Genomic DNA, 23,206 nt, shown 5'->3' on the forward strand with positions numbered 1-23,206 from the left:
GGGGAGCTGTCTGGACCAGTGGGTACCCCTCTCCAGTGTGCTTTCCCCCCGTGTCCCCAGGGGAATGGGGCTGGGGCATGAGCAGTGACCCTCTGGTCCTGTGCCCCTTACCTGCTGGTGTTGGGGCGCGTGAAAGTTGAGGGTGAGGACCTTGGAAGGAGTCTGAAGACAGCAAACCCTTAAAGAGAGGTTGTTCGAGTGTCCGTCAGGTGCTAGTGGAGGGGAGTTGCCATGGAGGCTGGCAGTCTGATGGATGTCCGGGGTGGGGGTGGCTTCTGCTACCCGAGGCCCTGGTTTCCACTTGAATTGTGGGGTCTGAGAGGTGGAGAGGATTGCCCTCTCTCTTCACTCCCCAAAGTGGAGCAAGGCTTCAGTCCTTGTCTGAGGAGCCATGGAGGGAGATAGGGAATAGCTGGTGGTCTTAAGATGCTGCTCAGCCCCCACCTCCCCTACTATTAGGTGAGGTGGGGTGGGGCAGTTAGAATGAAGGCATGCTAGGGCCCTCGCAAGATTAACCTTTCCTGTCTCTCCCACCTTGTCCCAGGTTACCCCACCCCAGGAGGAGAGAAGCTCCAGGGAGCCCGCCGCTGTCCCCGCGCGGCCACTGCCCCCCAGCCCCAGCCAAGCCAATGCACCCAGAAAATAAGTTGACCAATCATGGCAAGACAGGGAATGGCGGGGCCCAGTCCCAGCACCAGAATGTGAACCAAGGACCCACCTGCAATCTGGGCCCCAAGGGCGTGGGGGCGGGGAGCCATGGGGCCAAGGCCAACCAGATCTCACCCAGCAACTCAAGTCTGAAGAACCCCCAGGGAGGGGTGCCCCCTTTCAGCTCGCTCAAGGGCAAAGTGAAGAGGGAGCGGAGCGTGTCTGTGGACTCTGGAGAGCAGCGAGAGGCTGGGACCCCATCCCTGGATTCAGAGGCCAAAGGTACCCTACTTCTTGATCCCCAAGATCCCCAGCATGTTCCAGACCAAGGCCCAAGCTTGTCATCCCCTGTGCCTAAGCCACGTCCCTTGATTTTCTGCAGCATTTATGGGGGGTCACCTTTCTCTTATCCCCATCCTACACACCGACTGGGTCATTCTCTTGGGAGTGGGGTTGGCTGGGGCAGGGACTTCTCATCCGTAGGTGCCACCCATGGAGGGGCCACACAGCGTGATGGGGCTTCCGGTCAGCCTCCTTCCTCTCCAGAGGGGAGAGGGAGGTGCTCTGGGGTGAGGAGCAGACCCACACACCTCCTAGGAACCTCCTGGTATCCCAGCTGGTGGGAGCCTTTGAGTAGGCTCTGGGGCCTGGAAGGGTAGCAGAGGCTTCCCCCTCCCTCACTCACCCCAGCCCTAATTAGAACCAGTTGTGGTTGGGGATTATGCTGTGCTTGGTGCTGGGTGGGGGAAGGGAGACAGGCAGTGGGGCTGGAGAGAGAAATCAGAAACAAATGGTGTGGTGGGGGCCAAGGGCTGGCAAGGTGCCCACCATGGCCTGGGCAAGTGCCCTCTGAGGAGTGGGGCATCTGGGAGAATGGGCCCGTGGAGACTCTGGGTGTGGGAGGACAGGGCCTCTGGGCACTCACCCTGACCCCTGCCTGCTCTGTCCTGCCTGGGCAGAGGTGGCACCCCGGAGTAAGCGGCGTTGTGTGCTGGAGCGGAAGCAGCCATACAGTGGGGACGAATGGTGCTCAGGACCCGACAGCGAGGAAGACGACAAGCCCATTGGGGCCACCCACAGTGAGTGCCCATTGATGCCATGATTTTGTGGCCCATTGTGCCACTTTGGTGGGGGATGGCAGCCCCGAGGGAGCCTCTCTCTCCTCACTTAGGGCTTTAGAGGGCTGAATCTGAGCGAGGAGTCGGGGTCAGGAGCCCAGGCTCCTTTGTACCTGTCTCACCTGTCACTCTGTCCCTCCCTGCTCTGTGACAGCTTAGCCTTACCCTGCATACATGCCTTCCAGGTGCTCAGTGGCCCCCTCTTCCAGGGACAGAGGTAGGGTGGGGTGGCCCCTCCTGGCCACACCACCTACACCTCCTCCCATGAATTCTTGGCCTCTGCTGCCACCTACTGGTCAGTGGAGGGAGGGTGGCGAGGGTCCTGCATCTCTGGGAGCCAGGCAGTTGGCTCTGCCTGGCAAAGTCTGGCTTAGCCTGGGTGTGAGCTGACAGTGGCTGTGTCTCTGGCGCCCTTCCCCAACCTCTAATTGACTCCTGACAAGTGTCTAGAGTACGTCACCAGGACGAGAAGTGGGTGTGGGTGGATGGCCCACTCCTCTCATTCTTTTATGGATCGGTGTGTATCTGGGCCTGGCTCACCCAGTGGCGAGAACCTGACACTCTCTCCTGCCCTTGGGAAGCCCATACACATTTATTTGGTGATTTTCCTCAAAGCTTCCATCTATTTGAGGGGAGAAACGACTTAATGTGGATGAAACTAGCCAGAGAATGTCAAATTGTGAACTGCTTGCTGGCTGGGACCCTAGAAAGAAGAAAGAAGAAACTGTGCTGGCTCCTTTGCTACTTTGTTTTATTTAATCCTTACAACAGCCCTAGGAAGTAGATGTTATTATGATGCCTATTGCAGAGGAGGAAACAGACTGAGCGGATGTTTGTGGAATGAGAGGACCACGGGCTGGGACTTTAAAGGTCGTCAAGTGCCCCCCAGGGGACTGGCTGTCCATGAGCCCTCCGCTGAACTGGTCAGTGATAGATGGGGGTGATCACTGCCTCCTGGGACCCACAGCTCCCCACTCCCTCCCAGTTACTTTTATAGCATTAGACTGCCAGGATGTAGAAATGTTGGAAGAAACAGAGAAATACAAAGGAGAAATTGCTAACACCATCCCCAGCACTAAGACAATCATTGCTACTATTTCAATTTACTGCCATTAGATTCTGGAAGAATTCTTTGGGGGAAGTCTGACATAGCGGTTCACAGCACAGTCTCTGCAGTCAGACCACTTTGGTTTATATCCTAGATCTCCCATTTATTTTTTGTGTGAATTTGGAAAAGAGTCCCAGTTTCCTCATTTATAGAAACATATACCTCACTGGATTGGTGTGAAGAGTAAGCAAATTGATACACATAACACTTAGAACACTGTTAGCCTTTAGTATTGTTATTGTTGTACTAGAAAGTTCTCTCTTGGAATAAAGCCTGCCCCCCTCCCCTAACTTGTACTTGGGAGTCCTAGCTCTGTGGATGGAGTATGCATCTTCCTCTTCCCCAGGGCAGTCATCACACATGGAGGCGAGCTCTCAGGCCCCCTCCGCCCCCAAGCTTTTGGCTGTTATTCTATTCTGTGTAAGCTCTGTTTATCTTGGCATGGGAATGGGTCCATCGACTCACGTAGTCCCATTAATGACCACACGTAGATCTTTCTCAGGCTAGGACTTAGAATCCACTTTGTGACAATGTAACAAACTTCATTCTGTGGTCAGGGTCGTCTATCTTCCCTGGGTGGGGGCACCCACTATGCCAGCCCTTTCTAACTCTGTTCTCTAAGTGATTTTTTCACCTGGGGACACAGTTCTGAAGTTGCTGCAAAATTAGATTTCTTTGACCTGCCCCACTGTGCAGAGCAGGACTTAGTGTTTCCATTTTATAGATGAAGCAATGGAGGCTTAAAGGGATGAGCTGTCTTGTTCATATGGTCACAAAGTCCGTTAGTGGTGAGCTAGAATGCAAAACCATTCATCGTTTGACTCATCAATCTCTGCAGCTTCTTGGCCTCCCCTGGCCTCGTCAGAGTGTTCGTGGGTACACACACACACACACACACACACGCTCACCCTGGAGTGCGTGGGATCAGAACAGGGCTATGTAGTCCCTGCCTGGGTTGAAACCCCAGCTCTGCACTGATGGGTTATGTCGCCTTGGATGAATATTGTCATCCCTGAGAAGTTGTTTCCTCTTCTGTAGAGTATAGGACACCTTCCTCCCAGGAATGTTGTGGTTAGATGGAATCACATCTGTAAGTGTCCTTCGGGATGCCAGGCACACGGGAGCCTGTTTGTAAGGGCAAGTAAGTGTGGAAACCAGACACATGCCACCAGTGTGACAACCGATGACCCCGCGGGCATGAGCTGTCAAGCAGTGAGGCTGTCTGTCCCCGGGCATCTCAGGGATGGGGTGGTGGGGGGAGCCAGCTGGCTCTCCTTTCTCAGTCTGGGCCACTTACCCTGTTTCTCTCCTCTCTCGTGCAGACTGTAATGTAGCAGACCCCGCCATGGCGGCCCCGCAGCTGGGTCCTGGCCAAGCCGCCCAGCTGCCCCTCAGCGAGAGCAGCGCACCAGGACCCCCACATGGGCCGCCGCCGGGCCTTCGGCCTGACGCCCCTGGGGGTGGGGGCGGGGGCGTCCCCGGAAAGCCTCCCTCACAGTACGTGTATGTCTTCACCACCCACCTGGCCAACACGTAAGTGCCTCAGGGTGGGCCGAGCCTGCTCCGTTTACCCGCACCCCTCAGCCCCGGGGGCCTGAGTGTAGTAGGCCTGCAGGGAGCCAGGGTTAGGTTGGGCCGGGTAAGGGCAAGGGTTCCCTCCTGCCCTCCTCCCTCTGAGCTGTGTGTGCCTGACCCTTCTGTGCAGGGCTGCCGAGGCAGTGCTGCAGGGCCGGGCTGACTCCATCCTTGCCTACCACCAGCAGAACGTGCCCCGGGCCAAGCTGGACCAGGTGAGTGTGTGTGGCACCTGGCCCAGCCACAGTGCCTCTAACAGTAGGATTGGCTGGTGCCTCCCCTCACCTGTCTCATGCTCTGCCTCTGTCCTTCCACAGGCCCCGAAAGTGCCACCTACCCCAGAACCATTACCCTTAAGCGCGCCATCAGCAGGCACCCCGCAGTCCCAGCCGCCTCCACTGCCGCCGCCACCGCCCCCAGCCCCTGGCAGCGCGCCACCTGCTCTGCCTTCTGAGGGTCCTCCTGAGGACGCCAATCAGGACCTGACGCCCAACTCGGTGGGAGCTGCTAGTACGGGTGGCGGCACTGGGGGTACCCATCCTAACACCCCTACAGCTGCCACCGCCAACAACCCGCTGCCTCCCGGAGGAGACCCCAGCGGTGCCCCCGGCCCTGCCTTGCTAGGGGAGGCCACCCCCACGGGAAATGGGCAGCGGAGCCTGGTGGGCTCTGAAGGCCTGTCCAAGGAGCAGCTGGAGCATCGGGAGCGTTCCCTCCAGACGCTTCGAGACATTGAGCGGCTATTGCTCCGCAGTGGGGAGACCGAACCCTTCCTCAAGGGACCCCCAGGAGGAGCCGGCGAGGGGGGACCACCAGCACAAGCCCCTCCGGCCCCCCAGCAGCCCCCCACGGCCCCTCCCAGTGGGCTGAAGAAGTACGAGGAGCCCTTGCAGTCTATGATTTCACAGACACAGAGCCTAGGGGGTCCCCCGCTGGAGCACGAAGTGCCTGGGCACCCCCCGGGTGGGGACATGGGGCAACAGATGAACATGATGATGCAGAGACTGGGCCAGGACAGCCTGACGCCGGAGCAGGTGGCCTGGCGCAAGCTGCAGGAAGAATACTATGAGGAGAAGCGGCGGAAGGAGGAGCAGATCGGGCTGCATGGGGGCCGCCCTCTGCAGGACATGATGGGCATGGGGGGCATGATGGTGAGGGGACCGCCGCCTCCCTACCACAGCAAGCCTGGGGACCAGTGGCCACCTGGGATGGGTGCACAGCTGCGGGGACCCATGGATGTTCAGGATCCCATGCAGCTCCGGGGCGGGCCTCCTTTTCCTGGCCCCCGTTTCCCAGGCAACCAGATGCAGCGGGTGCCTGGATTTGGAGGCATGCAGGGTATGCCCATGGAGGTGCCCATGAACGCCATGCAGAGGCCTGTGAGGCCAGGTATGGGCTGGACCGAAGACCTGCCCCCCATGGGGGGACCTGGCAATTTTGCCCAGAATGCCGTGCCCTACCCAGGCGGGCAGGGTGAGGCAGAGCGATTCATGACCCCCCGGGTCCGGGAGGAGCTACTGCGTCACCAGCTGCTGGAGAAGCGGTCGATGGGCATGCAGCGTCCCCTGAGCATGGCGGGCAGTGCCATGGGGCAGGGCATGGAGATGGAGCGAATGATGCAGGCACACCGGCAGATGGACCCAGCCATATTCCCTGGGCAGATGGCTGGTGGCGAGGGCCTGGCGGGCACTCCCATGGGCATGGAGTTTGGTGGAGGCCGGGGCCTCCTGAGTCCCCCCATGGGGCAGTCGGGGCTGAGAGAGGTGGACCCGCCCATGGGGCCTGGCAACCTCAACATGAACATGAATGTGAACATGAACATGAACATGAACTTGAACGTCCAGATGACCCCACAGCAGCAGATGCTGATGTCACAGAAGATGCGGGGCCCGGGGGACATGATGGGGCCGCAGGGCCTCAGTCCCGAGGAGATGGCCCGGGTGCGGGCCCAGAACAGCAGCAGCATGATGGGCGGCCCACAGAAGATGCTTATGCCCTCGCAGTTTCCCAACCAGGGCCAGCAGGGATTCTCTGGGGGCCAGGGGCCCTACCAAGCCATGCCCCAGGACATGGGCAATACTCAAGACATGTTCAGTCCCGACCAGAGCTCAATGCCCATGGGCAGTGTGGGCACCACCCGGCTCAGCCACATGCCCCTGCCCCCCGCGTCCAATCCTCCTGGGTCTGTGCATTCAGCTCCCACGCGGGGGCTGGGAAGACGGCCTTCAGACCTCACCATCAGTATTAATCAGATGGGCTCGCCAGGCATGGGGCACCTGAAGTCGCCCACCCTTAGCCAGGTGCATTCGCCCCTGGTCACCTCGCCCTCCGCCAACCTCAAGTCACCCCAGACTCCCTCACAGATGGTGCCCTTGCCTTCGGCCAACCCGCCGGGACCTCTCAAGTCGCCACAGGTCCTCAGCTCCTCCCTCAGCGTCCGTTCACCCACTGGCTCTCCCAGCAGGCTCAAGTCCCCCTCCATGGCGGTGCCTTCTCCCGGCTGGGTCGCCTCGCCCAAGACAGCCATGCCCAGCCCTGGGGTCCCCCAGAACAAGCAGCCGCCTCTCAACATGAACTCTTCCACCACCCTGGGCAACATGGAACAGGGTAAGTCGTCTGGACCGGGCCGGTGGGGGAGCTGGGCTCTGACATGGGGAACCTCCCCAGGGTGCGGCGGGGAGAGGTTGGGGTGCTCTTGCTGGGGCAGGTGAGCCCATGGAGGCATCTGCACCTGGGCGCAGCAGTGGTTGGCTCTGCTTGAGGGGCACGTGTCAGCAGCCGAGCGAGAGCTTCCATGGGGAGTGCCACGTGGCTCTCCCAGGCATTTGGAGGGCTTCACACTTGGGCTTTCTCCACTACCTGGGCACCCCCCCTCCCCGAGGCTGCAGAAACTGCTCGAAGCTGGGTGGGCTATAGTGATAATGGGTTGAGCAGAGCATTGCAAAGAGATGTGCCTGGAGGAATCAGGAGATTTGGGAGCTGGCCTCTTCCTAGCCCACGATGTGAGCAGCCAAATTCGTCTTCCCCCTCCCCAGTCACCCCCACTCTTTCTGTCTCCCCGCTTCTGTAGGTGCTCTCCCGCCTAGCGGCCCCCGGAGCAGCTCCTCAGCGCCTCCCGCCAACCCTCCCAGCGGCCTCATGAACCCCAGCCTGCCATTCACTTCCTCCCCAGACCCCACGCCTTCCCAGAACCCCCTGTCATTGATGATGTCCCAGATGTCCAAGTACGCCATGCCCAGCTCCACCCCGCTCTACCACAATGCCATCAAGACCATCGCCACCTCCGACGACGAGCTGCTGCCCGACCGGCCCCTGCTCCCCCCTCCACCACCGCCGCAGGGCTCTGGGCCAGGTGCGAGGCAGGAAGGGGGCCGCAGGGAGAGGAGCTGGTGTGGGCACCGGGCATGGGAAGAGATGCCGGGCCAGCACTCGCCCCCGTGGTTATGCTGGCTCTCACGTGCTTCCAGCGGGCCCCGGGAGTGGGGGGTGTGATGTCCTGGGTCAGGTTCCCACTTGTCATTTAGGGAAACCAAGCCCAGAGCACCCGAGTGGCTTTTCTGACATCCACTGATGCGCCTCTGGCAAACTGGGCCAGAACTCCTTGCCCTTGCAGCCAGCACGGACCCATGGCAGAGGCCCTTGTCCCTCCTGGCATGAGCCTGTCTGGGGCGTGGGGAAGATCTGAGTTCTGCATCCTCTCCCAGCTCCTGACCCCACCTCCCTTCTCTCTCCCCACAGGGATCAGCAATAACCAGCCCAACCAGATGCACCTGAATTCAGCTGCTGCCCAGAGCCCCATGGGCATGAACCTGCCAGGCCAGCAGCCCCTGTCCCATGAACCCCCGCCTACTATGTTGCCCTCCCCTACCCCTCTGGGGTCCAACATTCCACTGCACCCCAATGCACAGGGGACAGGAGGGCCCCCTCAAAACTCAATGATGCTGCCTCCAGGGGGCCCAGACTCCCTGAATGCCCCCTGTGGCCCTGTGCCCAGCTCCTCCCAGATGATGCCCTTCCCCCCTCGGCTGCAGCAGCCCCATGGTGCCATGGCCCCCAGTGGGAGTGGGGGCGGGGGACCCGGCCTGCAGCAGCACTACCCTTCGGGCATGCCCCTGCCTCCAGAGGACCTGCCCAGCCAGCCGCCGGGTCCCATGCCCCCTCAGCAGCACCTGATGGGCAAAGGCATGGCTGGGCGCATGGGTGATGCCTACCCACCGGGCGTGCTCCCTGGGGTGGCATCTGTGCTGAACGACCCCGAGCTGAGCGAGGTGATCCGGCCCACCCCGACGGGGATCCCTGAGTTCGACTTATCGAGGATCATCCCCTCTGAGAAGCCAAGCAGCACCCTCCAATACTTCCCCAAGAGCGAGAACCAGCCCCCCAAGGCCCAACCCCCCAATCTGCATCTCATGAACCTGCAGAACATGATGGCGGAGCAGACCCCCTCACGGCCCCCCAACCTCCCGGGCCAGCAGGGCGTCCAGCGGGGTCTCAACATGTCCATGTGCCACCCCGGACAGATGTCCTTGCTGGGCAGGACAGGTGTGCCCCCACAGCAGGGCATGGTGCCCCACGGCCTGCACCAGGGGGTCATGTCCCCTCCACAAGGTCTCATGACCCAGCAGAATTTCATGCTGATGAAGCAACGGGGTGTGGGGGGTGAGGTCTACAGCCAGCCCCCCCACATGCTCTCCCCCCAGGGCTCCCTCATGGGCCCCCCGCCCCAGCAGAACCTCATGGTGTCCCACCCGCTGCGGCAGCGCAGCGTGTCTCTGGACAGCCAGATGGGCTACCTCCCGGCGCCGGGCAGCATGGCCAACCTGCCCTTCTAGCAGTCCCCTGGAGGGGGGGGGGTTGGCTGGAGCTGGGGCAATATTGCAAATATGATAACCTTAAAAGAGTTTCTTCCCCTCCAGTGTTGGGATGGCCTGGGTCAAGGGGTGGGGTGGAGGGGGCGGGAGGGGCTTGTGTGGGGAGTGGCATTTGTGGAAACTGAGATGTGCTGGCAGCTTAGGGGGAAGTGGCAGAGTGGGGTGGGGGGTTTGGGATGGGGGTTCCATTTCGGCCACCAGGACGGCCCCTCCCCTGCCCCTCCCTCGGTCCTATGGAGCCTCTCTCTTCCCTCTTTCCCTGCACCTTCCTGCCCCTCTTCAGCTGTGCTTTCAGAGTCCTGTATCCTGTATTGAATCCTGGGGGGAGAGCTGGAGGAGAGGTGGTCTCCCCACTGTCTCGTCCCTTCCTGTGGCCCATCTCCCGCGAGCTTCACTCTCCTCTTGGTTTCTCTGCTCCCGCCCAGTTTCTCCTTCTGTCTTTTCCTGCCTCATTTCCTCTCCCTGCTGATGTGGCTGACCCCCTCTCCCACCCCTCCCTGCGGGCGGCTGGCCAGGTGGGCAGGTGCCAGCCGCAGCTGTAAATAGAGCGCTGCGCTTTTGTGCCGGTTTGTGTGTGTGCTGTATTTCTGTGTTTTGATAGAAGTCACAAAAAAGAAAAAAAGGTTAAAAGAACCCCCCCCTTCTTCAAATTATTGCCCCTTTCCATTCCCCTGGACTCAGGACCACGGCAGTCTGACATGTGTCCTGGTTTGCCATGTTTCTGGGTCCGTAAGGATACCATTCCGGTCCCTTCCCCAGATGTGAAACGACAGATACCCCATGCCTAAACTGAGGTCAGACCACCTAGGCTTCCACCTGGAGAGCCCCATCCAGGCTGAGACACCCCCCCCCCCCCCCCAGAGCGGCAGCCTGTCTGCTGCTGAATGATTCAGGAGAATGTGTGCTTGGGCACGGATGTTTGCCCCACACAGGTGACCCGGGGGCCCTGGCTTCCCAGCTGTGGATGTCTGGCGTCCCCTGCTGCTACACCTTAGCCAGAACTTGAAGTCCTTCGTGCCCAGCCTGGGATGAAGGAAAGGAGGAAGAGGTGGAGGCTGTGTGGCCCCTTGAGTGGAGCCACAGAGGAGCGGCACAGCGGTCCAGACCGTCCTGTGCCTGTTGCAGCACCCCCTGGCCAGGTAACCCCCGGGGCCCTGCCTTTTCCAGCAGCTGCCACCCACTTCTCACCAAAGGCGGGAGCAAAAGGGTTCAGCTGAGTAGCTCTGTCTCCTTCCAGCCTCCACCCTTTGAGGATGGATTAGAGAAAGTGATGGAGAAGCAGGGGGCATCCTACGGCCTCCTCTCTGCCTGCCCGCTCACCCGTAAGGCCCCTCTGCCCCAGGGCTCAGGGCTTGGTGCCCGCCCAGGCACAGCCACTGCCTCCCCCTCGGTCCCGTGCTCTTTCCCAGAACTCCCCACCTGCCTCTGGTCAGAGCTGAAGCCATACAGACTCAGTGTTTTGCCCCCTTGGCCCCAGGAGTAAAACACTTCTCCTTTTCTCACTTCCTTTCCTGCCTTGTGAGTTGGCAGTTCCCTGGCCTTTGGTCCCCTGCCTCCAGGGCCAAAGGCCATCCTTAGATAAGGTGTCTTTGCCATGGCCCCGTCCCCAGCCTTCCTGATCTGCAGGGTCTGGCCTTGCATTGGCAGCTGTGATACAAAGGGAATTTGCCCCACTTTTCCCAGTCTGGTGCTGTCCTCAGAATCCGCCAGCAGCCAGGTCAAGCGCTTTCTCTGGGGCTGGCTGGCTGCAGGCTCCCGCCTCTCCGGCACCTCGCTGGGGCCAGGGGCCAGGGCCCCATACCTGTGTTTGGGGGCCACCTGCCTTCCATCCTGCCAGGCGCTTTGCCCACCCTGCCTGAACCTGGGCCCTGGGCCCGTGAGCCCCCCTACCCCTGACCCAAGACTCCCCGATCTGATTCTAAGTGTTTCCTGCCCAGAGGAGAGAGGGGTCAGACCGCAAAGGGCCCAGTGCCCTCCTCATCCTCCTCTTGTCCCAACTCCGCTACCAGACTAGCTTTCCAAGGTGAACTCCACAGGCCAGCCTAATTCCCTCCATCCATGGCCATACCCCCAGCCATTTTGTACCATTATATAAATATATATATATAAATATAAATATATAAATACAATATGTGAAGACATCTTCTTGGTTTTTATTTTGAAACGATTTTTAGGCTTGTTTCGGGGGTCTCTGTGCTGCCTGTACTGTATTGACCTGTTTTATAGGTGCCTTTTTATTAAAAAGAGAAAATTTAAAATCCAATGTCTTGCCTTTTCGCTTCGGTGTCTGGCTTCTCCACTGCCCAGCTCACCATTGGGCGCTGGGAGGACAAGGCGGGGGTGGGGGCGGCAGGGCTCTCCGGGTGTTCCACGGTGAAGACAGTCCCCCCCCCGGGTCACAGCTCTGATTTCCACCATGGGGGTCTCCCGGGGGGCTTGGCTGGCCACCCTGAGTGGGACGGGGCACCCCAGATGTGCCCTCAGCAAGGGCGGGGGTCCCGGACATCCCACCCTCGCCGGAGCAGGGGCTGCGGAGGAGGGGGCGAGCCCTCTGGGACAGGCAGGCAGGCAGGCACGGAGCGGCTTCCTCTGGTTCCATCTGAGCAGTATCCTCTCAGGGGCAGGGCTCGGCTTCCTGGGGCTCGGGGACTTCCCTGCTTCTCACCCTGCCTGGCCTGTGGGGATGCCTCGTGGCTCCTGCGGAGGCCCGGACGGCAGGCGGGGGCACTGAATGAGATAACTCCCAGAGGCCCTTTCCAGTCTGCCATTCTCTGGGGTCTCCAGCTCTGCTCTGACTCTCGGCAAAGTGCTCCCTTTGTGTGATCAGGGTCCCTCTGCTGCCCAAGTTTCTCCCAGTTGTGTGGCTTGCAGGGGCGGGGGGGTGTGTGAGAAGGAACAGTCTGCCTCCTTCCACATCAGTGCCCAGATCTACCAGAACCCGACTGCCCCTGGCCCATACTGGGACCGCTCCACCCTCGGCAGAGAACACAGCTGGGTTTGATCTCTACCTGCCCCTCCTTGGGGCCGAGGAAGGAGAATCTTTTCTTTCGATGGCTTCTCTCCGCTGGCTTGACCTTAGTCCTTCCCTAGGATGCTGGCTGGTCTCTGAAGGGACCTGGAGTCTGCCCTCTGTCTGCAGACCTCCCAGGGCTCAGTGACCTGAGGCTGGCCCGGTGCCACTTTGGTTGGAGCCAGGAGCAGCTTCCTGGATTGGGTCAGTCGAAGCTTCCTGCTTAGTCAAGATGCTGCAGGGCCGGTAGCCTGGCAGGATGTCTGTGTTTGTTAGGGACTGGACGTTAAGGCCGCATTCTTTTGCCATCTGGCCTCTGCTCAGCCTCGACCTCCATCTTAACCCCTGGAGCTCAGCCTCTAGCTTCTTTCGGCAGGTGGGGTGAGAGGAGAGGTGGGTAGTTGTGGAGATCCATGGTCCTTAAGATGATGGAGCGCGTTCTGGGAGGGAACTGACTTTCCCAATTGGCAAGAGCAGAAGTGAAAGTTGTCTCTTGAGCTTCGGAAAGTTAGGACAAAGGAAGAGGATACAGATGGGCATAGGCATCCTTTGCTTTGCCTTTCGGCTGCTTCCCTTCCGTGGAGTACAGCTTAGCCCTGGGGCTGGAAGAAGAGCCAGCAGGGATGTCCTGGAAAGAAGGCTTGGCTCCAGCTGCCCCAGATGAGGACACCGGCAAAGGTGAACTCTTAGGATCCCAGCTCCTGTTGCAAGGGGTTCCAGCAACTCCTCATCCCCCAAGGGAAGCAGAAACAAAGGGAGCTGCAACCTAGAAGGTGGTGAGGGAGGTGGCATTCTCTGATTCGGAGAGACTGCTCTTGCGCCAACTAGGGAGTAACTGGCAAAGGGACGCAGGGCCAGCACAGCCCAGCTTGGTCAGAAGGCGAGACAGGTCACTACGGAACTTCACGCCTGCGAAGGTGTAGAGCATGGGATTGAGACAGCAGTGGGCCAGGCCCAGGAACTCACTCATGGTGATGGCCACAGAGAGGTAGCCATTCAGCTCACAGCCATAGCCCACGGTCTTCAGCCTCACCAGAGTGTCCAGGAAGATGACAACGTGGTAGGGTGACCAACACAGAAAGAAGACGCTCGTCACCAGGATGGCCACCCTGACTGCCTTCTGCCTCTGAGGGCGCCGCTGGGCCTGGCACAGCCTGTGCACCACCCCTACGTAGCACCAACCCATCACCAGCATCGGCAGCAGGAATCCTCCCAGATGGTAGAGGAAGCGGGAGGTGAACCAGGCGTTGGTTTCAGCCCGGTTCTCCTGGGAGAAGGTGCAGCGCGGCAGAGAGTCGTTGTGATGGGGTTGGCTGACTTTGGCGAAGAGGATCTCCGGCAAGGCGAAGAGGCAGCTCACCAGCCAGATGGTGGCACAGGTGATGTGGATGGAGAGGAGGCGGCGGTGGCGGTAGGCGTGGACGGCGTGGACGATGGCCAGGTAGCGGTCCACGGCGATGCAGGCCAGGAGTAGGCTGCTGCAGTAGAAGTTGACCTTGTGCAGAGCGATCACAGTTTTGCAGAGGAAAGTGCCCAGGAGCCAGCCCAAGGAGCCCTCGACCACAGCAAAAGGCAGGATGAAGACCAGCAGGAGGTCGGCCACCGCCAGGTGGAACAGGAAGGTCTCCGTGGAGCTGCGTGTCTGCCGATGCCGCTCCAGGATCACCAGCACCAGGATGTTGCCCATCATACCCAGGAGGAAGATGAAGCCGTAGGCCACTGGCATGAACACAGCCTTGAAGGAGGCCAGGAGGGGCCCCTCCACCATGGAGCAGAGGTGATTTTCCACCACGGGGCTCTCGGTGCTGTCGCTGTAGTTGCCTAGTTCCTTGTACTGCAGGGGCGAGGAGACAGCAGGGTGGGGGGCTGAGGACCCGCCTCTCCCTCACCAGGGACCCTGACTCCCCCTGTAGATTTCTCTGGTCCCCCCCGCCCCACATGCCGCTCTTGCCCCTGTCCTCCCAAGACCTCCTGCCGACCAAGTCCCCATCTGCTCTTGCATGTCCATGAACAAATCACTTTGCCTTTTCCAACTTTCAGTTTTTGTCTGTGAAAGGGACTAATGCCTCACAGGGTAGTGACAAAGATGGAAGAGAGACATTGTGTGTAGGGTAGGGAGGGGCTCCTCTGAAGGGCTGTGCACCTGTAAGTTACCTTGTGTCCCCCGATATGGAAGGCTGTGGGCTCATGGGCGGGAACCAGAGCTTCAGTTTTGGGAACGGGATCTGGTGGGGGCAAGGAGCCATCTGTTCTAGTTCTGAACAGAGCAGTGGGCACTAAAACCTAAGCTCCTGCTGAGGGGGGAGCTGCCGGTGGATGGCCTCCTGGCTTCCTCTTGAGGTGTCTCTCCATTCTTGAATGTCTTGATTATCGCTGCAGAGCCTTAATAGCCTTAATAGTTTGGTTTAATCTGAGCAATGAGCTCGGGTCTGCAATATTTCTATCTGACCAATGTGTCTTGCTAAATTTCAAGTGTGTTTGAACCCACGTTGCTCTACCTCCAGAGCATACTCCCACCACTACTACGCAGCACTGCCTGGGCTTCCCTCCCTGCTCCTTCTCATCACGAGCCAACTCCCTCTTCTGCTTCCTTCTCAGCTTCAGAAGCAAGTGAGGAAGGGGTGGTGCTCTTCCACGAGAAGGTGCTGTGCCCACTTGTCTCCGGAAGCTCCTCCTCCCCAGCCTCCTCCTCTTTCTCCTCCTCCTCCTCCCCTCCCTGCCCCACCTCTCCCCACCAGCGCTCAGGTTGTTTACCCAGCTAACCGCAAAGGAAGATATGGTGTCTGTTTTCATACCTTTCACTCACAGCTGTCATGCACCTGCTCCTCCTCACTTCCCAGCCCTGTTCTCCCCCACCCCAACCAGACCCCTCCCCATGGTTTCAAAACCAATTATAACCAACTTCTGTGGGCTGAAAAAAATAGTTCTATAAATGATGAGCTCCAGGGAGGGAGAGGCTGGGAGAGGATACTCTGCACAGAAGCTCTAGTTGGTCTCACGCTGCCCTTCTTCCAGGAGGGTGAGTGGTCTTGCACAAATAGGCGGTGGTTGCACAGCCATCCAGGGGCCCCAGTTGTGGGTTACACACTCACTCTTGGTGGGCAGACCCATTCCCTAACCTGTGCCTTTCTTTCTGGACCCTGGTGTGAGAGGGTCTGGGAAAAGGGGGTGGAGGATACATTTGTGCGATGGCAGAGCCATCTGCCTCCCTCCACCCCAGCGACCCTCCACCACGGCCTCAGTCCGGCCTCCTTCGCTCTATTGCCCAGGACTACTGTCTCTGCATGGACCCATTCCAGAAACTTCTCTCCCTTTGTCCATGCCCCTCACACAGGAGGGATTTTACTCATCCCATCAGTGTCCTGCGTGAAGTCCTTCACTGGTTCCCCATCACCTGTAAGCATCTTTACCTCCACCGCCCTCATTTCACACTTAATAGCAAAGCCAATTTACAAGAGGAGGCAAGTGATAAAATTAATCAACAGAAGATTGGAGTAAGCCAACCCCAGTGCATTCACACAATGGAATACAATGTGGTGCTCGGAAAGAAAGGTTCACCCACGTGTTCTCTTAGAGAAAGATGGCTAACACACACGGCCACATTTCAGACCCGTTTGCGGGGCACTCCACACAGCACGATCCCCTGGACTCTCTTCGCAGGGTTTCCTGAGGCCTCAGCTCCTCTCCTTGCCTTCAAACGAGACTTCTCCACTCTTGCCACATGTGGTATTTTGCACATAAGCTCTTGTTTAAGATAAACAACTCTGCTTTCATTCGAAAACCATAAACTTGCAGGGTGAGATCTGCGCTCCCCTGTGGGGGCTTGAAATGCCTGTGAGATAGTCCTCCTAACTTTTCAAACTTCATCTTCTATCATATTGCTGTAGGCACAGCGAACCTGTGTTCGAGGTTCATCATTCCACTGGCTGCCTGCTCCCAACACCCCAATGCATTCCCATCTCTGAATATTTGCTCTCACTCTGCCTTGTGCAGAGCACCCCTTTCTCCCCGTGATTGCCTAGCTAATGCCCATGCTTCCTTCGGGGTCCCAGTCCACCCCACCTCCCTGCCGCTGTCCTAAGCTTGGGAGGGGATTAGGTTCTTATGTCCTGTGTGTCTTTATTACAGCGCTGGGCATTGGCATGTGCATCTCCTCACTAGATGGCGAGCTCCTGAAGGCAAACCTTCTGTGTCCCCCTTATGAGCCCATGTGTTTCACACATGATAGACATTTGACAGATGTGTGCCCAACTGCTCCGAGGGCAGTTTCCCAGAGATGGCCAGGTGCCCCTGTATTCTGACACTGTAGACAAGTCCCTCTGTGCTACTGTGGGGACTCAACTCAGACACTGCTTTTCTCCTTCTTTGGTTCAGGTCTCCTCCCAATGCCCTTGACAGCCTAGAGCATGTCTTAGGTTTCCTCTCCATATTGGGAGGTATTTTCAATATTGTCATTGACTGCAATCATTTGACTCATGTTGGAATTCAGCAGGAGGCAAATGGGGAAACGGTGTGTAGTCTCCATGCAGAGCAAAGCAATTCAGAGCCAAGGTGAAGAGATGTGGGGCCTGGGGTCATCAGTGAGGCTGGACTCCTGCCTCTGGGGGAGTCTGGCTGCCCCTTGGAGGGCTTGGGTACAGCCAGCCTATCTGGGTCTATGAGAACTACTCAAGTCCTTACCCTCCAAAGCACCCAGGCTGATTGGTCTACTGCGCATGTGAAGTCAGCACAGCGGGATGTGCCCCTAGGACCCTTGAAGCTCTATCTCCGAAGAACCCAGGTTTAGAAGACAATTGAGGGAAAACTCTCTTTTCCTCCCCACCAAGGAGTATTTGTTTGGCAAAGTGCTCAGGTAGGGAGGGGAACACGGAAGAAGCTGGTTTGAGGGGTGCTGGGAGTTGTTAGTGTGTCTCAGTAGGAGGTGTCAAACAGACATTTTGGAGGCTCAGGAGTGGCACATGTTAAAGCCACTTCCCACACCTGGGGAGTCAGACACCCTCTCCCCTCCCCAAACCGTGGAGATAGGCAGTGAAGCAAGGTTGGTTCTGGTCTGGTGAGAAGTTGAAGGATCATGAATCCTACATAGTGGGGAGTAGGGCGCAAAAGGGAAGGCTCACACCTGGAGGGAGCTCACTGCAGACAACCTGGCCGAGTGCTTACTCATTCTTTCACATCAAAAGCTGCAGGAACTCAGGGTCCCTCACATACACACATGCTCTGACAGCAGTGTGCACCATGTATAGACACAGCCTCATGCCCAGGTCAGGCCATGACAGCATGAGGCCTAGGCAGGTACCCAGCAGACAACAGCACGCACAGAAGCCAGGGGTTCGTACTCCAAAGAAGGCAAGCAAACATGATGAGTGAGATGAAGCTGAGCCCTGAACCAGGAATTGGGGTAGAAGATTGCTGTGAGCACTGGGGATAGGGCAGGAGAAGGAGTTAGAACATTCTGGGTCCTGGTATTGAGGAGGAAAGAGGATGGGGAGGTGGCAGAGTGCAAATGCCTTACAGCCCTGCACTGGCCAGTGTGAAGATCAGCAAACATTTGCTGATCGTGGTCTGTGTGAGCAGGTGGGACAGCGGCTGGCCGGGGCATTCCTCAGGGGTCTCTCCTGGACCCTCTCCTCCTTGATCCTTTCCACCCTGTCCTGGGTGACATGGCTGGGGGACACTTACGGACAATGCAGAGTTCTCCACAGCCAGAACCTCAAGGCCCAAACTGACCAGATGGAATTGATCGGGAACCATGTAGAGATCTAGCCTCGCGTTCAAAATGTCAACCGTCTGGGGACACGTTAAGGAAGACCTGGCTTACCGACCCCGACAGTTGATGAGAAAAAGACCTGAGAATCTGTTGATTGCAAGCTTCAGATGAGTCAACAGGGTGACGTGGCTGCCAGGATGGATACTGTCACCTTTTTCTAGGTGAACAGAAAGGTGTAGGTGGGCAGCTGACACCACCCTAGTTTGTTTGGTCTGGACAAGGGTGACCAGTTTGCTGAGGGGCCTGGAAATCCCCACCCTGAGAGGAAGTTCTCAGGTACCGGGGTACAGAGTCTAGGCAGAAGAAGACCCGAGTCCAGGAGAGCTGCCTTCCTCGAGGACTAGAAGGGTGCCGTTGGCAAGAGCGCAGGACGGGCTTCTAGTGTGAAGCTCTAGAGGGCAGACTGGGAGGAATGCGCAGAAGTCAGGGTCTTGGTCAAAGGAGAAAGAACCTTCTCTCAGAACCACTCTCCAACAGTGGGTTGGGGCCCCTGGGAGGAAGAGGACTGTGTGAGCTCAAGTGTGCGGAAAGGGACTCCTGCCCTGGACAGGAGGCTGGGCCCTGCCCTCAAATGCCCCTCGCGCACTGCTCGCAGATGCTTGGATTGTTTGGCTGTCATGCCCTGCCCAGGGCTGAGCTGATTCTCAGCATGATCTTCATGGAGCTCAGCACCTGCGTGGGAGCTTTGTTTCCTTAGCTTGTCTGTCCTGTAGCCAGAGAATGCCCCAGACTGACCTCGGGGCTCAGCCCCCAGGAGAAGGCAGGGCTGCTGAGCCTGTGGCTCATCCAGGCAGAAGCCCGGGACTCCAGGGGCCTGAATCCTAATGGCTGTGGAAGGCGTCTGCATACAGATACAGGTCACTGCTCTGGCCTTGGGGAGCACATACGGGTTCCACCTCCTTTCATGTCCCTGTCTGGATAGTCCCAGCCAAGGGTCAGGAGCTGTGGGTGAGACCAGCCCGGGTGTCTCTCTTTCCATCCTTCAGTGGCTTGAGGAGGGAGGAGATCTGGAAGATTGAGACTGGGCTAACGGCACAAAAGGGGTCTGTGTCCCTAATCCCACTCTTCCTTTTGAGGGTCCACACTCCCAAAAGACCATCTGAGACCCTGGTTTGCCACTTGTCACATCATCCCTTTGCCCCCTCTCCACCCTTCAGGAGTGAACCTGCCAGGCTCCTCTTTCCTCTACCTGGAGTTTGGGCCATTAGGAACATGGTGCTGCTCCAGATGTGGTTTTGGGGGGACTTTAAGCTACTCCTACTTTTGCACTGAATCTTTAGGTGTAAGGAGTCCTCTCCTGGCACCCCAAAGTCAGTACTTTGGGGACAGTCATACAGTCTGAGGGATGGCAGACACGTACCCTAGATATGTACAGCAAACTCTTGAAACCGTCGCCTGGGTCAGCACCCATTTGAAATATTTTGTCCCATCATTTCTGGAAGACTACTCATTCTTGTCTCTTGATTCTCAGTGCCTAATCTGTGGCCACTTTTATAACGTTCTGCCAGGGGGGTGGGATATGTATTCTTAAGGAAGGCAAGAATTCCTGATGGAGACTGGGGTCTGTATGCCTGAGCCCAGATTCACCTCAACACTGACCTCTCCCCGGGCTGGTCCTGGATCTCTCATCTCTCAACCCTCAGATCACCCCCAGTTGGCGCCTCCTCCCCTGGGATTCCTCTGGGACTTTTTACCTATTTGATGGGGGCTCCTCCCCTCCCCCAAGGCAGAGCCCAGAAACAGCCTGGTTTTGGTTCCTCTTCCTTGCCTCTTCTTGAAGAAATGAGATGGTACATGTGGACAGGTTTTATAGCCTATGATGCTCTGATCACAGTGAAATGGTTTTGGGGGGATCATCACTGAAAAGAGGGGTTGGAGGAGCCAGGTCCTGGGACTGGACCAGATTTGCCCTCTGTCTAGTAGCTTCCCCTCCTGGCTGGTGCTCAGGATGGAGCTAGAGGCTGAGTTTATGCCTAGCTCCTGTAGGTATCCCAGCCCAGGCCCCTGTGCTGTCAAAAGGAGGCTCTGCACTTCCAGATCCAGGTTCCTGTGGACAGAGACTTTTCTAGGTCTCCCTAGATCTGCCTTCCTGGCAGAATGGGTCCCTGGCATGCCCACGCCAGGGCCCCAGCTCCTTATGCTGGTGTGCTTATCCTTGTGCATTTTTTTGCTTGGGTCCTTCATTCTTGGGAATTAGCAGCTCATCTTTTAAAAATGGACATTTTAAGTGGCTAGAGTTGACCTTGGAATCCAAGAGGTGGAAGACAGGATGGCCTGTCTTCCTGGAACACTGGGCTGTGGCCTCAATACTTAACCTTAGAGTGTAGAACCCAGTCTTCTAGGAAAGTGAACTAGTACTTGGTTTGGACAAGGACAGGAAAGGGAATAGGAAGTAAAAGGCACAGAAGCCAGACTAACTTCAGAGACAAATGGTAGCTGGGACTTTCAATGCATCATAATTCCAAAAATACTTATTAAGAAGCTATTATGTGCAAGACCATTCTGCTACTCCGCCATCATGGGGCCTCTGTGCTGTGAGACATTGTCTAGGTGGCTGTCAAAACTGTCCATAGCCCTACTGTGAGTGGGTAGGGTGGAGGGCGAGGGTCTGTGTTCCTGAGGGGGCAATGGCCCTAGAGAGTGTACAGGGAGGAAGTGAAGGCAGGATGAGGTACTGAGAGCTGGTTGAAGAAGAGCTCCAGAGCCTAGATGGTTCCAGTACTCCTGGGCTCCTGACTAGACTCTGATCGAGGGGGGTCAGATGTGCTGGGTTGCCTGGCCCAAGACCACTTATTTGAGTTGTGACATGTAGCAAGTAGCCAGGTCTCTCTCTCCTTGGACTATAGGTTTTCTTTCATATATGGGACATGCCCTATTGTCCCCTGCCCTCTGCCACCACCTGTCTCTAGTAGGTCACGCAGTGGAGTGAGGCGTGCAGTTAGGGGAAACTTTTGAGGTTTCTCAGAAGCCGGGATGGGCCAGATCTTGGGTTGGTTACTATGTTATCCAACTGGGTCAGGGTTCGTGGTCAGCTTGAAGCTGTGGGCAGAGGAAAACACCCACCAACCTAATCAGGTGAGGCCAGGGGCCAGGATTGGGGGCCAGGGTGGGAGCACGGTGCCTTGTCAGGGTGGTGGAGTCTTAACCTGGTCAGAGTATTGTCCAGACTGTGATTACTCTTAGGGCACGCGATCCTGCACTTAGAAGAACCCCATGCTTGGTTTAGTGTTATGCTGTTGCTATCTTGAAATTCTTAATAATTTTTGAACAAGGGTTCCGGCATTTTCATTTTGCATTAGGTCTCACAGGAAAGGCAGGTCTGATTAGACTGATGATTCTGACTCTGCTTTTATCTGGAGTTTGGCTCTGAGAGGCCAGACTTTGGATATTTAGCTCTTCCCTCCACCTTCTCCCTATGTTCCACTTAGAGTTCCAAGCTTTGGGATCTGGGAAAGTGAGAAGCAGGCTTTTCCAAGCAAGTCTGGGAAAATGGTTGGTAGAGTTCTAGTATAGACTCAATTCGGTGGAGCTAGAAGATGTGGGGGAGCATCTCAGGGTGAGTTTAGGGTCAGGAGAGCTAGTGGGTATAGGAGAAGCATTTGGATCCTTTATGATCTAGGCCAGAGTACGGCTCAAAGATAAGTCCCTTCCCTAGAAGACCATTGGCCATGCGGGAAAAGGAAGAAAGAAGAAAGAACTTCCCCCAAAGATCCTCATAAATAGCCCCTCCGCCCTGTACACAGGAGCCCCAGGGTCTCTGCTTGAGCTGTTCCCTACACACATCCTTTGGGAGCCCAGTGACAACCAAGTCACTGCTTCATAGGAGGGACTTGGGTGGATGACAGAGTGTGATGCTGGGGACCATTTTCTTAGCCCACCCAAGAATACCTTATTTCTAGAGATTCCAGTTTTTTGAGAGCAACCACAACATGCTTTAAAACATTTCTAGGATTAACACAGAGTTCTCCCACAAACTTGGCATCCCCGTGCCCTGTGACTCTGACCCAAAGTAGTCTTCCCCCTTGCTGACCACCTGTCCTCACACTTCCTTGGTTTAGCACATAGTCATTGTCTAAGAGCTTCTAGCAAGAGGAGTTTTTTTCCTTCATGGGTAGACCGTAAGCTACTTGAGGGCCAGGAGCAAATCCTCACCTTCTCCATCCAGCACAGAATGTAGTGCTCTGATGAGATAATCATACAGCAAGAGATGAATAAAAAACTGGAGCAGGTTCCCAATAGTAAGAAAACCTCCAACGCACTTTCCCACCCACGCCTTTATTCCAGCCCTAAAAGATAAGCAGAGGATCATCTTTTGAAGGCTGGAGAGGCAGAGTGACTGTTCCAGGTCACACAGCAAGTCAGAGAGGATACAGGATCGGAACCCATACTTCCAATCCCCCCCAAAAAGATGTCTGTTTCAAGCAACAGCTCTACTTATCTGCTTCCTCCATGGAATGGGAAAATACAGTCCTAAAAGGCAAGAATCATTGGGCCTGCCTGGATTCTTCTGATCCACAGCGGGAGGGTACTCCACAGCTATCCCCTCTTCCCCGGGCCCTGGGCACAAAATATTTAGAATTCCAGGAGGGCCTGAGCGACCATCTGTCTCTACTCACCATGTCCTCCAGATTGTAGTTCATAAGGTCCATGTCCAAGGTTAGGGGGTAGTTCATGCTTGTAGCCGTACGTCACCAGACTGGTCACTGACTGATGTTGAGAGGCTCTCTGCCTGGTGCCTATAGAGAGGTGGCAGCCGTCAGCTGCAAATTTAAACAAATGAGTTGTGCACTGTCTCCTGGGGCTGCGTAGGACCCGCAGTCTGCCTCACAGCTCATCACTTTTTTTTCCACTGGGTCTTTTCTGTTTTTTTTTTTTTTTTAAATAAGAAAAAGGGAAAATCCCCACAGCATCAGTGCTAGTCAAGCATATCAGCCTTTTTCCTGGCAATGGTTGTCTCAATGGGGCTTGTGACTGATGTGAAGGATGTCCCTCACCTCTCTTCCCTGGGCCTCCCAATAAGGAGTTGTATCTTATAATGAAAACCACCACACGAGTCAGCAGGGCAACAAGGGAAACTCCATGTAGAAAAGGAACAGGAGCAGAGCCCTT

The 23,206-nt window shown here is 56.9% G+C and overlaps 2 protein-coding genes across 11 annotated transcripts in view; one reads left to right on the top strand and one right to left on the bottom strand.

Annotated features, from left to right (window-relative positions):
- The window catches only part of BCL9L (BCL9 like), a 28,660-nt gene extending 17,077 nt beyond the window's left edge, over nucleotides 1-11,583 (top strand). For 7 of the 10 annotated variants that reach the window (XM_049109894.1, XM_049109899.1, XM_049109895.1 and 4 more), the window contains 9 exons: nucleotides 545-930; nucleotides 1,608-1,727; nucleotides 2,538-2,689; nucleotides 3,913-4,015; nucleotides 4,197-4,407; nucleotides 4,580-4,664; nucleotides 4,767-7,056; nucleotides 7,520-7,801; nucleotides 8,188-11,583. In XM_049109894.1, the coding sequence (XP_048965851.1) occupies nucleotides 545-930; nucleotides 1,608-1,727; nucleotides 2,538-2,689; nucleotides 3,913-4,015; nucleotides 4,197-4,407; nucleotides 4,580-4,664; nucleotides 4,767-7,056; nucleotides 7,520-7,801; nucleotides 8,188-9,281 (4,723 nt within the window). In that variant the 3' untranslated portion in view covers nucleotides 9,282-11,583. Of the gene's footprint in view, nucleotides 1-544; nucleotides 931-1,607; nucleotides 1,728-2,537; nucleotides 2,690-3,912; nucleotides 4,016-4,196; nucleotides 4,408-4,579; nucleotides 4,665-4,766; nucleotides 7,057-7,519; nucleotides 7,802-8,187 lie in introns of those variants that run through there. The other 3 variants (XM_049109901.1, XM_025465307.3, XM_049109902.1) reach the window with 3 other exon arrangements.
- CXCR5 (C-X-C motif chemokine receptor 5) lies at nucleotides 11,452-23,047 on the bottom strand. Its single transcript, XM_025465310.3, has 2 exons — nucleotides 22,714-23,047; nucleotides 11,452-14,164 (listed from the first exon to the last, which is right to left on the bottom strand). Exons 1-2 carry the CDS (start codon nucleotides 22,768-22,770, stop codon nucleotides 13,097-13,099), a joined length of 1,125 nt encoding a protein of 374 aa, XP_025321095.1. The 5' UTR covers nucleotides 22,771-23,047; the 3' UTR covers nucleotides 11,452-13,096.
- Between the last annotated feature and the right edge of the window lie 159 nt (nucleotides 23,048-23,206).

The sequence above is a fragment of the Canis lupus genome, chromosome 5 (genome assembly GCF_003254725.2).
Source record: "Canis lupus dingo isolate Sandy chromosome 5, ASM325472v2, whole genome shotgun sequence".
NCBI classification, from domain to species: Eukaryota; Metazoa; Chordata; class Mammalia; order Carnivora; family Canidae; genus Canis; species Canis lupus.